Source organism: Oncorhynchus nerka, linkage group LG27 (genome assembly GCF_034236695.1).
Source record: "Oncorhynchus nerka isolate Pitt River linkage group LG27, Oner_Uvic_2.0, whole genome shotgun sequence".
Taxonomy (NCBI): Eukaryota; Metazoa; Chordata; class Actinopteri; order Salmoniformes; family Salmonidae; genus Oncorhynchus; species Oncorhynchus nerka.
This window is the reverse complement of record NC_088422.1, coordinates 77785584-77803522: the sequence shown is the minus strand read 5'-3', so window position 1 is coordinate 77803522 and position 17939 is coordinate 77785584. Positions and strand designations below refer to the sequence as shown.

The 17939-nt window shown below is 43.5% G+C and overlaps 1 protein-coding gene across 1 annotated transcript in view; it reads right to left on the bottom strand.

The window, feature by feature from the left end:
- The window catches only part of LOC115112472 (leucine-rich repeat-containing protein 49-like), a 60473-nt gene that overhangs the window by 3278 nt on the left and 39256 nt on the right, over window positions 1-17939 (bottom strand). Inside the window, exons 12-17 of the mRNA XM_029639558.2 lie at window positions 13961-14038; window positions 13568-13746; window positions 13355-13450; window positions 5788-6022; window positions 5401-5586; window positions 5133-5242 (exon numbers count right to left, since the gene is read on the bottom strand). Coding sequence (XP_029495418.1) covers window positions 5133-5242; window positions 5401-5586; window positions 5788-6022; window positions 13355-13450; window positions 13568-13746; window positions 13961-14038 — 884 coding nt within the window. The remainder of the gene's footprint in view (window positions 1-5132; window positions 5243-5400; window positions 5587-5787; window positions 6023-13354; window positions 13451-13567; window positions 13747-13960; window positions 14039-17939) is intronic.

The window sequence follows — 17939 nt, the reverse complement described above, 5'->3', positions numbered from 1 at the left end:
TCAGCAGCAGGATTGGTACAGATGTAACCAGGATGAGAACATTAATAAAGGATGTTAGCTACATCAAACGTCCCTGTCCATCATTATTCATCTCATGAAATTCAGCACTGCACCAACATGTTCCAAACGCTGGTGCCAGAACTCTGGAATAGTCATTGAGATGGAGGCTGCAGGCTAAAATACCTACTGGGATAAGTGTGAGTGCTTGTGTCGGAGACAGAGAGCCTGAACACTGTATGTATAGGTGGGCAGAGGATCAACTGAGTGGTGTGTATCTATCAAACAGGCCCCATTCACCATAGCTGAGCATGTACTCTACTGTATAATGATACTGTACAGTAGAGTGGAGGTTGAACGCAAACACCCCAGTATAACAGCCCACACCATCAACTTAATTCACTGAGAAGAAGGATGAACCACTCCTACATTGGGTTCAGGAATCTTTTCTGGCCTCCAGTCATTAGTATTGTATCACAGACATGAATGTCAAAACTATCACATGATGGTTCACACAACGGGACAAGCTGTCCCCCACCCCAGAATTGCCTATCTTCAGGCCTTTTGGCCTTCTCCCATGTTCAACGACTTTTGATTATGACTCGGTCCTCAACTGCAATAAACCAAAAGCATTATAGCAGTCATAGCCTTTGCTCTGGCTACCTTCACAGCAATATCTGCCCTACCCATGACCATATGTGTTCCCTCATGCATTGTCCAAACCTAACTATGACTGTATAATGTATAGCTCGGGGTTATACATGTCTGTACTGGATCTGAAACCATTTACTGATGACTAGAGTGAACTCCCATCTGAATTATTACAGGACTACACTCTCCATCTCTGAGGAGAGGTTTTCCTGGAAGGACCAAACTACAGGGAGTAGTGTGCACTGTGCAGAGGCTGAGAGGGGAAAGTTTAGACATTGTTTTATATGGAAGGTTAAACCTTAATCAAATACACACACATTACAGCACTTAAAAGGTTAGGGCTGTTGCAGAGTAGGTCAGTGGGCTCAGTTGGGGGGAAAAGGGATGAATTCCATAAGGCAGCTCAAGGTAAAGTATTGTTTGATACTCAGACATTTCTTCCATGCTCCGCTCTAGAAGGCCCAGGGGTGTTGTGGGTAATCGTACAGAGTGAACCTGAAGGGACAGATTAGGGAAGTGAACTAACTGCCATGCTCGTCCATTTCTCACAGCGAACGATAAAAACGGCAGCTGCTAGGGACAGACAAGCCCTGGCCTGTCATCTCAAGGCCTCACACAGACAGAGATATACAGTACATTTACAGTACATTACACATACCTGTGGCACACACACATGCATACATAAATACACATTCAAAAACATTCCAAAGCCACAGCCCTTGTAAAACAATATATTAGTCAGATACACATTACACACAAAACGCTCTGGCACTCATTCAACTTTTCAGAACATATTTTGCAGTGTACCAAGTGTATTATGATTCATAAAGATGAATTAATTCAAGCCAACAGGGAAGTAGGGAGATTTATGATATGAATAACCTTAGGCTGCATGTTTGATCTCCATGGAGTGGCCATCACATCAATAGTTTTTTATCTGCCCTGTACCAGTTTATAAAAACTGTCTTTATAATATCAAGTTAATGTTCAACTAGTATTTCTGGAGAGGTCAAAGTTCAAGTTATCAACCATACTATACATATTAAATATTTATTTGACAAAACTATGCATTATCACGCAATGTCAGCAGGTTAAATCGAATACCGTTTCACTGTTGATCTTAAAAGAATGATCAGCTCCCGGCTATTGGTAAAGTGTGGTCCTTTGTAGCTCAGTTGGTAGAGCATGGTGCTTGTAACACCAGAGTAGTGGGTTTGATTCTCGGGTACACCCATACGTAAAAATGTATGCACGCATGACTGTAAGTCGTTTTGGATAAAAGCGTTGGCTAAATGGCATATATTATTGTGTTTTCTATATCGGGCGTCAGTGAGTGTGAGTTATTAAAGAGGAACTGGAAGCCAGCAGAATGGCAGTTGGCCTTTTGTTTGCCAATTAACTTTTAACAGTATTCGATCGATCGGTCGGTCTGTCTGTCTGTCTGTCTGTCTGCTCGGGGCACTGAGAGAGACACCACTACAGCATGGCATATTTTGCTTTGCTTGGCTGTGTTTCAGTGACCAGGAGTGATATAGTTGAAGAGCTGTTGGCTGGGGAGAGGAATGGGAATGTGAGGAAGGTGCCAGGTACCCACCCTACCCCTGCACTCCCAACCAACTCCCTATGGCTCGTCGATGGCAGGCTTTGTCTATGCATCACACACAGACTCATTAACATACGCACACACACACACACACACACACACACACACACACACACACACACACACACACACACACACACACACACACACACACACACACAAACGCACGCATTACACAAACTGATAAACACACTCAGACAGGTTCTCTACGGTACAGTGAACACCTGTAATTAAAGTGTAGCTAATGTTTTTGTTTGGTAACCTGAGTGAGCGCTGTGTGTTAATCAGCGCCAGGTACCAGGTGTGCCAGGTACCAGACTGTGGCCATGTCCGAATACTCATACTTACATACTACATACTTAAACTGCATACTATGTACTCATTGTTGGATACTATTTAGCACATTCTGTTTAGTAAAAAGTACGCAGTATGCCACGGCAGCAACGGCTCCTGACTGGCTGAGTAGGTGGGGCGGAGGCGAGTACAGGTGGATTTTTCCAAATTCAACAGACATGCATTGCACTAACAGGCCTGGTCACTTCCAATTTGATTTATTTCTCTAAACTCTGAATATAATATGAATGGAGTTATAGGACTATTCAGGCTGGTTACAGTCAGACTATCACATTGGACCTATACTGTAGTCCATAAAGCCCATGTATCCTATTTAAAAAGGACTGAAGACAGAAACAGATCGTTTGGTTAAATTTCAACATATTTAATAGTGAAACTAAAGTGCTGTAACTAACATGACTAACATCAATACCGCAGCCACATCCTGAGTCCACGGTGCCGACACATTAACAAATCAAAAGGCCTGACTAACATCAATACCGCAGCCACATCCTGAGTCCACGGTGCCTGAGTCCACGGTGACACATTAACAAATCAAAAGGCCTGACTAACATCAATACCGCAGCCACATCCTGAGTCCACGGTGCCGACACATTAACAAATCAAAAGGCCTGACTAACATCAATACCGCAGCCACATCCTGAGTCCACGGTGCCGACACATTAACAAATCAAAAGGCCTGACTAACATCAATACCGCAGCCACATCCTGAGTCCACGGTGCCGACACATTAACAAATCAAAAGGCCTGACTAACATCAATACCGCAGCCACATCCTGAGTCCACGGTGCCGACACATTAACAAATCAAAAGGCCTGACTAACATCAATACCGCAGCCACATCCTGAGTCCACGGTGCCGACACATTAACAAATCAAAAGATGGTTTAGTATTTCGTTTAAAAGCTCTGACGAAGGCCAAGAGAACAATAAACACTTTTCAATGAGAAAAAAGAAAGCCCCATAAAAAAATATAACCAATTCTTCTGTTTTCAAAGATGTATCCTACGACGCAATACTAATTTTAAGGAGAACAAAAATGACTTATCCTACATTTGAACACCACTGCAGGAGCTTTGCTATTCAGCATCTTCCCAATGAAGTAGCCACGGTTGTTGTTTGGCTACTTGAACAGAACTAGGGTCTATCACCTTCAGCCCACCTCTTCCAATGCATTATGGAAAAGTATTCATGTATTTGTACTACATGAAGAATAAAAAGGAATACGATTGAAGTCGGAAGTTTACATACATACATTTAAACTCAGTTTTTCACCATTCCTGAGATTTAATCCTAGTAAAAATTCCCTTTTTAGGTCAGTTAGGATCACTACTTTATTTTAAGAATGTGAAATGTCAGATTAATAGTAGACAGAATGATTAATTTCAGCTTTTATTTCTTTCATCACATTCCCAGTGGGTCAGAAGTTTACATACACGCTATTAGTACTTGGTAGCATTGCCTTTAAATTGTTTAACTTGGGTCAATCGTTTCGGGTAGCCTTTCACAAGCTTCCCACAATAAGTAGGGTGAATTTTGGCCCACTCCTCCTGACAGAGCTGGTGTAACTGAGTCAGGTTTGTAGGCCTCCTTGCTCGCACATGCTTTTCAGTTCTGCCCATAAATGTTCTATGGGATTGAGGTCAGGGCTTGAGATGGCCACTCCAATACCTTGACTTTGTTGGCCTTAAGCCATTTTGCCACAACTTAGGAAGTATGCTTGGGGTCATTGTCCATTTGGAAGACCCCTTTTCAACCAAGCTTTAACTTCCTGACTGATGTCTTGAGATGTTGATTCAATATATCCACATCATTTTCCATCCTCATGAAGCCATCTATTTTGTGAAGTGCACCTGAGCGGTATGAGTGGTATGACGGCTGCGTGGTCCCATGGTGTTTATACTTGCGTACTATTGTTTGTACAGATGAACGTGGTACCTTCAGTTGTTTGGAAATTGCTCCCAAGGATGAACCAGACTTGTGGAGGTCTACAATTTTTTTCTCAGATCTTGGCTGATTTCTTTTGATTTTCCCATGATGTCAAGCAAAGAGGTACTGAGTGTGAAAGGTAGGCCTTGAAATAAATCCACAGGTACACCTCCAATTGACTCAAATTATGTCAATTAGCCTGTAAGAAGCTTCTAAAGTCATGACATTATTTTCTGGAATTTTCCAAACTGTTTAAAGGCACAGTCAACTTAGTGTATGTAAAGTTCTGACCCACTAGAATTGTGATACAGTGAATTATAAGTGAAATAATCTGTCTGTAAACAATTGTTGGAAAAAATACTTGTGTCATGCACAAAGTAGATGTCCTAACCGACTTACCAAAACTATAGTTTGTTAATAAAGCTGAAAAGAGCATGACATCCGGACATTTAAAGTTTACTCGATTTTCAAAATGACGCATACTTTTTTAAAGTAAATAGGAATGACGGCCTACTATTTAGTATGCAAGTATGGGTATTCAGACGGCCTGTGTGTGTCAGTTAGTGCCAGTTACCAGGTGCTGTGGGTAGGGAGCTCACCTGGACTCCTCCAGCAGTACTAGCAGGCGGCAGCGTGGTGTCTCGGTGGCAGCGATATGACCCAGCGTCCCAAACAGACGCTCTGCAGAGATCATGTCATTCATGGTCACCTGATGCACACACACACCGAATATAAATGCATTCACATACCCACAAGGGAAAAGGAAAAGGGTATCAGCTAACACATTGTTCAGAACATTACAGCACAAATATGCTGAATGACAAAACATGTTGGTAGATTTTTTCTGAGTGTTTAGGTGGACCTGACCTCCAGGTTGTTGATCTTGTGCAGGTTGAAGTGGTGCAGGCGGTAGATGAGGAAGGATCTCCACAGGGAAAGGCTGACTACAGGGTTCCCCTCTGGGTGGATGGTCAGCTGGTCCAGACGTCTCACCTGGGCCAGAGCAGCCAGCTGGGGAAGACGGCTGACGTTGGTTTCCAGGAAAATCAGATGCTGTACGGAGGAGACCATAATAAGTCAGGAAACCAGTCAATGAGTGGCCATATCAGAATCCTATTGGCCAATGAGAACCCTCAGTTTAGAACTCCAACAGAGCGCATGTGTTACCATGGTGAGAATATGATTCCTATCATAGTAGCCAATGAGAATACTCTTTATTGAACAGTATGTAATCTGTAGCGAATGTGTTCTCACAGATAGGTTGGGGAACTTGACCCTTATGCGTGGCAGTGTTGGCACGATCGCATCAAAGTGGATGTAGCGGAAGGCTATGACAGTGACGGCTCCTGCAGTCTGGACCCCCCAGCCTCTCTCCAGGGCCTCCAGTGCTCCGAGGCCGAACAGGCGCAGGGTTTCCCCATCCAACTCCGCCAGGTGGCTGTCTGACAGGGAGAGGCTCTGCAGGTTGACACCCCCTGCCTCCAGGAGCCTGGAACACACAGAGAAACAGACAGTCAGCACACACACCTGAGGATGGGGACCTGATTTGTTAAGGAGGGTGCCCAGCCCCCCTTAGTAATTTGAAACATGATGATGGCTCCCCAGGTACATTAAGTAATACCCACCTGGCCAACCCTCCACCCACCTGGCTCAGTCACAAGTTTCCAGGATCATTAAGACAAGGTATCTTAGTTTACATGTGTCTGAAGAAGTGGGACAATCAATGGATGGGAGAGAAACAGCAGTGAGCAGGGTAATCAGAATTAAGTGAATGTAACATTTGTCTTTCAATGCTGCCTAATTTCTCTCCATTCTCTGTGACAACAGTTGAAGTGCCCTTCCCTGATAAGGAGTCGTGAGAGTAGAGAATCAGGATGAGTCTCAGGGAGACATGATCTCTCTGTCCCTGTTGGAGCCTCACTAGCTTCCCTGGGTCTCTCTGCCTTCTTTCCCTGCCTCTCAGTCTGCTGACACTCAGGGGACCTGCTGCATACCAGAGGATCATATAGCTCCACGGACCAGCAGTCCACACCAGCCATTAGAGTTCACCCACCAACAACCTAATCAGTCTATTCATATTTCACACCCTTAGAATGTAACATCGCAGAACATGGAAAAAGAAAACACAAAGGAGGATTAATCCTGACACTATTGGAGCTGTAATCCTATAGGCCAAGTCTTGTTGGGCTGATTGTTACAGAGTCAGGGGAGTGAAACAAGGCTTCTTTAAAAAGCCATCGTTGTTGTCACACACCAAACCTGATCCCCTGGAGGTCACTTCTCTCCCTCTAGAGGACTGAGGACTGACTCCTACCCTCCTCTCATATCTCTGTCTGCTGGCCCCTTTCAGTGCATCTAAAACCTGGCAAGATGCTGTCTAGGTAAGCAGAGACAAAGAACAGAGAGGAATCAAGGAGAGTGGTCTGACAACCTGTAAGAGAGGCTTTGTACTGTGAGCAAGAACAGGAAGAAGAGATGATACAAAGATGGTCAGACAGGTGTGCTGACCCAGAAAGAGAGGGCTGAAGAGAACAGGGATGGTTCTGGTACAAATGAAGGTGTATTGGAACAGAGGAGAGATTAAAAATCTGATTGACTTGTGATTATCATGTAATAACCATGGCGGGACATTCTAAAGACCACTATCAAGGCTGTGGCTGCAGAGGGGCACAAGGGAGCAGTTTGTTAACAAGCTGCAGGATTACAGGGCAAGAGTTGACTCCAGCCCTAGGAGAAAGAAAGGTGAATGTGAGCCAGAGAGATTCAGGACACCAGGGTTAAAGGTCACATAGCTACAGTGTTAAGCCGTGTTAAGGCCACCATGACTACTGTCTCTCTATAGGATCTCCTGTGTGTGTGTGTGTGTGTGTGTGTGTGTGTGTGTGTGTGTGTGTGTGTGTGTGTGTGTGTGTGTGTGTGTGTGTGTGTGTGTGTGTGCTAATGTATGCGTGTCTATGCATGCGTGCGTGCGTGTGTGTTTGCATGCGTATGTGTGTGTGTGTGTGTGTGTGAGTGAGAGTCAGTGAACTGCCCATGGCTGCCTCAGAGCTCAGTCATTAACGCCTGCTGTAATACTCCATTTCCCCTCAGAGTTTTAATAACCTGGGAGAAAACCCAACCTTAACAAAACGACCCAGGAATTACATTAGCTAATAAACACAACCTCTGAATAATCGTAACATTCAGTACGAGCCACATCCAAGAATCCAGCAGTGACTGACAGAGTAGCGTCCGACTCAATTTTTCTAGCAGGCCGTGTTGCTACCTACATACGACCCACAACGCAGTGGGTGTAAAACCCAATATTAATCAAACAGTGTCGCGTTTCAAAGAAGCGCAGCATCTGACACCGAGGGGCAGGCAAGGAATGACGACTGGTGATGTAAGAGCAAGGGGGTACTACTGGCCGCACGCACGCGCGCACACACACACACACACACACACACACACACACACACACACACACACACACACACACACACACACACACACACACACACACACACACACACACACAAACACACACACACACACACACACACACACACACACACACAGGGAGACCCAGGCCCCACGGAGCAGAGCGGACAGGCACCAGTCAGTGAAAGACGGTGCTAATCTTCAGGACAGGTGGCTTTGCCAAAGGTACTAAATCAAAAGCAGTTGGACAGACAGACAGAGACAGATAGAGAGAGATAGATAGACAGAGAAAGTGAGAGAGACCAAGAGAGAGAGAGAGAGAGAGAGAGAGAGAGAAAGGAGACACTGGGTAACATGTATTTAGAGTAAAGAAGAGTGATGGTAACTTTTCATCCCTTTCTGGGGAAGTCTGGAAGCATGCCATCAGCCCACTCTGCACTCTGTCATGTATTGTTCCTGGTAATCACTCTTGATAGACTGCCAGGTGCCTCCAAATCCCCTCCTGAAACTCTTTGTGCCCTCATAGCCTCTTGGAGGAAGAGGAGACACAAAGATGATCAAACTGAGGAAAGTCTAACTGTGGAAAACATTTCCTGATGTGTTCAGCAGCTCTGAACAAAAATGCAATTATCTGGACCTAATCCAGCAGGAGCTTCAAAACTATGTCTGTCATTTCTGAGCAGCTATAACCCATCAATTTGACATGTATTAAATGAGCCTACATGTGTCTCCAATTGTCTAGCTACAGTATGATAGCACCACATAAGAAACATGGTTATTTAGCTTATCATGGTGTGAGAAGAACCTTTCAACATTTTCTAAACTGAAAGAAAAATAAAATTGTTCAAGCAATTTCTCTATTAGCATGGTAGCAGATCTGTACAGTGTCTGCAATAAAGCAATATAGAGACAGATCTGGAACCAGGGTATTTCTGTATATCTCTCCTGGCATGATGGAGACACAGATCTGGAACCAGGCTAATTCGGTGTATCTTTGGCATGATAGGTAGCCTAGTGGTTAGAGCGTTGGACTTGTAGCCGAAAATCTGTCGTTCTGCCCCTGAACAAGGCAGTTAACCCACTGCTCCTAAGCCGTCATTGAAAATAAGAATTTGTTCTTTGTTCATGCCAAGTTAAATATAGGTAAAATAAATAAAAATGATGTAGACACAGATCTGGAACAAGACTATTTCTGTGTATCTTTGGCATGATGTAGACACAGATCTGGAACCAGGCTATTTCTGTGTATATTTGGCATGATGTAGACACAGATCTCGAACCAGACTATTTCTGTGTATATTTGGCATGATGTAGACACAGATCTGGAACCAGACTATTTCTGTGTATATTTGGCATGATGTAGACACAGATCTGGAACCAGGCTATTTCTGTGTCTATGGCATGATGTAGACACAGATCTGGAACCAGGCTATTTCTGTGTCTATGGCATGATGTAGACACAGATCTGGAACCAGACTATTTCTGTGTATCTTTGACATGATGTAAACACAGATCTGGAACCAGGCTATTTCTGTGTATATTTGGCATGATGTAGACACAGATCTGGAATCAGACTATTTCTGTGTATATTTGGCATGATGTAGACACAGATCTGGAACCAGACTATTTCTGTGTATATTTGACATGATGTAGACACAGATCTCGAACCAGGCTATTTCTGTGTATCTTTGGCATGATGTAGACACAGATCTGGAACCAGACTATTTCTGTGTATATTTGGCATGATGTAGACACAGATCTGGAACCAGGCTATTTCTGTGTATCTTTGACATGATGTAGACACAGATCTGGAACCAGGCTATTTCTGTGTCTATGGCATGATGTAGACACAGATCTGGAACCAGGCTATTTCTGTGTCTATGGCATGATGTAGACACAGATCTGGAACCAGACTATTTCTGTGTATCTTTGACATGATGTAAACACAGATCTGGAACCAGGCTATTTCTGTGTATATTTGGCATGATGTAGACACAGATCTGGAATCAGACTATTTCTGTGTATATTTGGCATGATGTAGACACAGATCTGGAACCAGACTATTTCTGTGTATATTTGACATGATGTAGACACAGATCTCGAACCAGGCTATTTCTGTGTCTATGGCATGATGTAGACAGAGATCTGGAACCAGGCTATTTCTGTGTATATTTGGCATGATGTAGACACAGATCTGGAACCAGGCTATTTCTGTGTATCTTTGACATGATGTAGACACAGATCTCGAACCAGGCTATTTCTGTGTCTATGGCATGATGTAGACACAGATCTGGAATCAGACTATTTCTGTGTATATTTGGCATGATGTAGACACAGATCTGAATCCAGGCTATTTCTGTGTATATTTGGCATGATGTAGACACTGATCTGGAATCAGGCTATTTCTGTGTATATTTGGCATGATGTAGACACAGATCTGGAACCAGGCTATTTCTGTGTCTATGGCATGATGTAGATGTAACATTTATTAAATGAAGTGTTATGGTTTATTGAAGTGTTTCTGAGTGGTGGTGGCATCAGATTCTCTCGCTCATTCCCACACTTCCTTCTCTCATCATAAGTAGAACTTGAAGATTGATGTGCTTGCCCCTCCACCTGCTTGGAGACCCAGCGTGCCTCTGTATTAATGAATATATACATAGCATGTGGGCACTGATGTCTCCCCTCTAACTCTCTGGCCAGCCCCAATATTGGATTTCTGGGTAATAACTCTTCCCTCCTGTCATATCTCAAGGGATCAGAGAATGAATAAATCTTCCTCTAGTCTGCTCACAAAGGAATATAAAAAAGAGGCTACTATCTAGCAGTCGGACGGGCACACACACACACAGACACACAAGCTTGTTCCTGCACACACACACACACACACACACACACACACACACACACAAAATTCACTAAGTACTCACAGAGACAACCATTCACCTATTCCATCTCTCATCCCAACACACTAAAAGGGGTTCCCTCCTTCCTCCATTCTAAATGGATGTCAACATTTGCTCCTGTCTTAATTCTTCTCCAGCTCGGGTCGGGCTGCTAATGACAAACAGAGATGACATCACGTTTCCCTTTACCTGCTGAGGGGCAGGGGCCCATTTCAGTCAACCCATATCATCTACCACTCCAGCTTGGTGTGGAAATGGGAGCTTGAAAAGGCCATTGACTATACTGATAAATACACCAATTCTAGCCAACTAGGTATAATTGCACAAGGTTAACCAAGGTTCATGCCTCTGTGTGACAAGTGTTCTGAAATTACGAGGTGCATGACTTTCACTGGGCACAGTCCTTTAAGCTAGTTTCTCAAGGGAAGTGAAATCAAACGATTCCACTAACCTGCAGATTGCTCCATCACATCTATTCATGTTTATGTGGTTGTTAATTATTCAGCAGGACTTTAGCTGGCCCTCTCTCACATGCTCTTATAAAGATGATGATCCATGTGTCTTCATATGGCAGCAGCAGTAACGTGTGAACTGTCCCACGCTGATTTTCTGTGATGAATGTGAACATTGCCGGTCACACCCAGGGAGCAACAAATAGCATATCCAGAGCTAATGGATCTAATCATGCGGACGCCAGCGGTTATTCTTTCTCAGAAGCAATGTGGGGAAAAAGCAGAGGGCAGCCTCCAGGCCCTCCATCTCTCAGAGAGGAAAACCCTCCACACCAGGGGGTCCCCCTGCCCCCCTCCCCAGTCCCAGAGCAGAACCAGATGTGGAGGACAGAGAGAGACAGGCCCAGCTCTGCAGCTCTGCCCAGCGTGTGGGAATGAAGAACCCTGTCTGTCTTTGAGGATTAAGGAGGAATATACCGGATCAAGACAGACTATCAATCCAGAGATAAAGCAAATCATTCATGCATTGATTGTTAACTTCATGGAGTTTTCACAAATTCACACCTCCACAGAGGCTGGTAATCCCTTACCATGGGATGACAGAGGGTCATACCCGTAGAACATCACATCTATAAATCACTGCTCAGTCCATCTATCATCTCCTCTTTTATACCTTCAGGAATAGGAATATTCCCATGGGCATATTTACTGTAAAATATTTACTGTAAGACATCCAAAGGAGTGAATACCAAGCATCACAAACATACCTCAACTACATGAAACAGACAGAGAGCTGACAAACTGCACTTAGACAAAGGACAGTACTGTTTTTACAGCGGTTATAGATGTAAAACACCATAAAATGGTTCTTCTCTTTTATCCTATTGGATTGTGCACAACAATAAAAACCGGTTAAGTTTACACATAAGCAGACCACACCGTATGGTGAATCACTTGAGCCCTAGCCTTGGCCCCTTTTGCGATACAAACTGCTATAAGTGAGCCTATAAGGGAATTAGGGCCATGAAGGATTGCGCTTCCGGGACATTTTCATATCCTGGAGCAAGAAAGCAACATGTAATAATAGTAATAATAGTGGTTGACACAGCCACAGTGTCCATCTCAGCCTGACCCCTTATAACTCACAGGCCTGGTATACAGTCCCTCCAGGAGAAGTTAGGGCCTGCAGCACGGGGGCTAAGCCTGGTCAGGCCAGGCCAGGCTGGGGGAATGGCCATATGGAGAACAAGGCAATGACACAGAATGAAGGTCTCACCCTCTAACCCTCACAATAAAATTAGCTAGCTAAGTAATGGGGCCCTGTGCAGTTTTATGAAAACCATCAGAGTAACGACTAACGAGTGTTAGGGGGTGAAACAAGGGTGAAATGTTGAGTGTGTAAAGCAGAGGGAACCATGTCTCTATGGAGAGAACCGTTATAGAAAAGGGATATCCTTTTGTATGCTAGTTTATAGTGTAGACAGTCCACAGGAGGCTGGTGAAGGGAGGACGGCTCATAATAATGGCTGGAATGGAGTGAATGGAATGGTATTAAAACATATAGAAACCATGTGTTTGATGTGTTTGATATTATTCCATTAATTCCGATCCAGCCATTACAATGAACCGTCCTCCCCAGTTAAGGTGCCACCAGCCACCTGTGGTAGACACCAGTCATCTGACACATATGGAACCCAGGAGAATGAAACAAAATCCTCAAATGTGCTCCAACCATACAGTTTTATTGGCTAAACTTGAAATAATTATAATGTGTGAACAATTATAACGGGACCATGTTTTCTTGCATTGGAAGAATGTTTACATTCCAATATCCTATCCCCTGTGAATACGCGTATCAGTAGAGGCTGCTGAGGGGAGGACGGCTCATAATAATGGCTGGAATAGAGCAAATGGAATGGCATCAAACACCTGGAAACCATGTGATTGATGTATTTGATACCATTCCACCAATGCCGTTCCAGCCATTACCACCACCAACCTCCTGTGATGTGTATGTATTCCTGGATGTGGTGTAGTACCAACTTGGGGTCTCGAGGACTGTTGGGGCGACTGGTGGAGCGTATCCGGGTCTCACTGCCCCCTGTTGGCCTGTCCAGAGCCGACACCGGACTCACCCGTCTGGCAGAACAGAAAACATATTATGTTTACCTCTATAACAGTCCTGCAACTATAACTACTGTCTTCCAGAGCCCAAAGTGCAACCCCTATGCATGGCCCCTCCCCCCATAACGTTACCTGAGCTGCTCATCTGGAGAAGGTTCCAGTGCAAGGCCATTGGTCTGGGCTGGGCTGTGGGCGGGGCTTGCCTCAGGGCTGATTTCCTCCTTGGCTCCGTTCTGAGCCGGAAGCTCCAGGCAGGCCCTGACCCCCTCCCACTGCAGTGCTGCATTACGGATGGCCAGACGCCGCTTCTCCTGCACACACACATAAACGCACGCAGACAGGCCCACACACGATCACACGCGCACACATGCATGCACACACACACACATACACGTGCGCACACAGGGAACAGAGCAGGGTTCAGTTGGTATTGGTCCTCAGCAGGGCACACAGAGGACAGGATGATATTATGAAACTGACTATCTCTCTCCTGCTTCAGCCTACAGACAAAGATATTCCACCTGCCTTGCTTGTCACTGAGGAGTCCTGAGACTTGAGCCCAAGTTGAGTGTAGAACTGCTGAGGCACAACATGAGCAGGACTCTATGAACACAAATACACATGTACTGTTTATCTTCAAAAATGAAAACTTCAAATGTTATTCTAACTGATAGACTGTCACTTAGCTTACATTACTTACAAACATGCCTATCTTACCAATACCTAGTCTCCCATAGTTACAAAGGCTTTGTCTGTAATGACAAGGTACAATTTGTGTGTGCTGTACTGTATATGCCCCATATCTCTCAACAACTGCCTCAGCATTACTGTGGCAGCTGAATCCGTGTTGACTGTAGCAGAGGCAGCAGCAGTACTTCTGTGCCACCCCCTCCCTGCAGCAAGGAAGAATGCAGCTCTCTCTCTCTCTCTCTCTTTCTCTTTCGATTTCATAATATTTTTGCCTTTATTCAGTTCAGTTTTGATACACACATGTATGGAATGGAATGCTCCACTCCCACACACAGGGGACAGCTGGCAAACAGGATTGATAGTCGATAATTCTGAGACTACATGAACCCTCACAGAGCATTCCTCAACTAGCTCAATTGGATTACACAGAGGCAATTAAACTTCCTTCAGAACCCTTTCTGATCTCTCAGTATGGATCATTAAAAGCAGCAGTAAGGCAGGAACACACACATCAATATACAGTATATAATGAACAAAAATATAAACGCAACATGTAAATGTTGGTCCCATGTTTCATGATCTGATATAAAAGATCCCAGAAAAGGTTCCATACGCACAAAAGGCTTATTTCTCTCACATTTGTTTACATCCCTGTTGGGGAGCATTTCTCCTTTGCCAAGATAATCCATCCACCTGACAGGTGTGGCATATCAAGAAGCTGATTAAACAGCATGATCATTACACACGTGCACCTTATGCTGGGGACAATAAAAGGTCACTGTAAAATGTGCAGTTTTGTCACACAACACAATGCCACAGATGTCTTAAGTTTTGAGGGAGCATGCAATTGACATGTTGACTGCAGCAATGTCCACCAGAGCTGTTTCCATAGAATTGAATGTTCATAAGCCGTCTCTAACGTCGTTTTAGAGAATATGTCAGTACATCCAACCCGGCCTCACAACTGCTGACCACATTTAACCACACCAGGCCAGGACCTACACATTCGGCTGAGACCAGCCGGTCGGACAGATAAAGAAACGGAGGAGTATTTCTTTCTGTAATAAAGCCATTTTCTGGGGGAAAACTCATTCTGATTGGCTGGGCCTGGCTCCCCAGTGTGTGTGCCTGGCTCCCTAGTGGGTGGGCCTATGCCCTCACAGGCCCACCCATGGATGCGCCCCTGCCCAGTCATGTGAAATCCATAGATTAGGGTCCAATGAATTTATTTAAATCGACTGATTTCCTTATATGAATTGTAACTCAGTTAAATTGTAGAAATGGTTGCATGTTGCGTTTATATTTTTGTTCAGTATAGATACAGTACAGTATGCATTCTCTAGCACCTACAGTAAAGTACAGATACACAATGATTGAACAAGCATGTTTTGAACTGAAATCATAACCAGCCTCAAACAAAGGTTGGTGGGATCTGATATTCTACAAGAGGAACTGAGCACTTGCAAATCCTGTAGTTAAAACAGTTAGGGAAAAGATAATGGAGGAAAAAGACAAATGACTATTGAAGTGGATTGAAAAACTTTGAGAATTGTAGCAACAGTCACTGTTATTTTAGCCCCCTTGGAAACGTAACTGTTAAAATCTAAACATTTGAAACTTTTTTTTTTTAAACAGAAGACACCAAGCCAAGCCACATAAATGCAGGGTTACTGGGGTATAGTGGGTTGAGCCTTTATCTAGCCTTGGCTTTTCTTCATCTCCCTACTATAATGCTCCCATTGATCAACTCATGGTTGGGCGGTTAATGCAAAGCAGATGACTCCTCTTTACATGACAACCGAACACCACAGTGCATTTCAAGTAGTTAAGAATTAGTGACCATTGAGGAGCAGCCCTCAGAGCGCTTTAGGTATCATCTGAGATAACTGCTTACCGGGACCTCAGCATCAACAGAAATTGCTTACAGACATATGACAGCATATCAAACATGTTGATATACATGATTTGATACATTGTTCAACATCAAAAACTGCCCTCTTGCCCTCTCCTTAAACAATGCACTTATAGTCTAACTCCCACAACATTAGTCATCCACTGTCTACAAGGGGTTATGCAGTGTATGTTACATGTGCAATGAGTTTAAACAAAAGCACACCTAACATCCTATTGTATTCATTATAAACCTTAATGGCTAGCAGACGATAAGCATGTTCATATTTTGACTAGTTTTGGCTCTTCATATTGTCATGACATTGGCCTCTATGGGTATAGCAAGCCCATCCCCCTCTCCCTGCCTCCCCCTTTCCTCCTTCAACTAGGTTGCTATGGTCAGAGAGACGTCGTAAATTCCTGAGAATCTCCTCATGGACACACAGTATAGAGAGAGTAGATTTTCATGGAGAACAAAGGAATTCCTTACACCTCACAGAACTTGAGGTACGAACAAATTTCATGTTCCGGAGAAAGTATAAAAGATCGGTGAAGAGTCCAGCTACGAACTGGTCCATTTGTCACAACTTGGGGAAGCTCATGGGAGACAGTGTGGCACATTACCATAACACTGTTTATATAATAGCCTCAGATATGAGGTTTACATCTAATTGTTGCATAAGATGAATGAGTGAGTATGATACTGTTTGTATAATTGTGTAATGTGATCTTTAATGAAGAAAAATACAATTCCCTTTTGATTTGAACTAAATCTGAGGACCGCCCCTGAGCCCAGTTAGGGTCAGACATCCTGGGACAGCCCTCTTCGGGCCTTCCAAATAAAAACCCCACTCGGGTTTTCGATCAGCAGACCGAGCTTACCTCAATTACGAGATAGCTAAAGGTTGCAGACCATGTTTTTCTCCATTAGGAGGACAAAGGTTGTAGACCATTGCTAAATCTTTTAACCATACCACGTGGTTAAACTCTTAGACTATCGATACCGACAGAATAAGAACAAGTCTTTGATATTAATTACTAGTCTGCAGCTAGGAATTCGGTATCATTGAACGGGAAGAACGACAACCGCCGAAACATCCATTCTATAACGAATGTAATTCTGAACAATCCCCTCTAACTACAACCCGAGAGAGAGAGGGAGAGAGACGGACAATTCTACAAAATAAATAAACTTTTCACCAGCGATCAAGACGACACACTGAGTGTAAATATATATATTAATTGCAATTGTTCCCGAATGAGTGAGCGTTCATGTGCAAAGGATTAGCATTTCAATTGTTATAATTATCACTCTGTAGTGACTTCTTAGTCGAATCCCACTTCCCCTTTTGTCTAACAAGCCCCACTAGGGCACATTCTCCTATAATTTAATGTAACCACATTTACCTTGTTTGTTTATGCATTTCTGTGAATTACTTAGTTAGTAATAAATAAATGATTTAAGACAATTGATGTATGGATGACTCATAGTGAAGACTGGGTTCGTGTAGATAACCAATGAGACTAACGTGAGGTAAAGTAAATAATTCATTCATTCGAAGACTAATTGATCAGATAAAATATCTGAATAGTTATTTTAGGAAATGATAACTTTGTAATCTGAATATTTTTCCTTGGTGCCCCGACTTCCTAGTTAATTAGTTACGTGATTAATAAGTTAATTGCGTAATAACTAATTACAGAGAATCTTTGATAAAAACTATCAGTCTTCAGTTAATGATAGTAAAGACACGACAATATGAATAAACAGGAAATGTTCTGGAGGTAAAAACGTTTTAACAAACAGCATTGAGGGCCAAGGAGTTTGGTTAATGTCCAAATAATTACTTTCCACAAATTACATCTGTATGGCTTCATTATGTTGTTGACATGCATCCGGCAGAAAAGCTTATATTACACATTA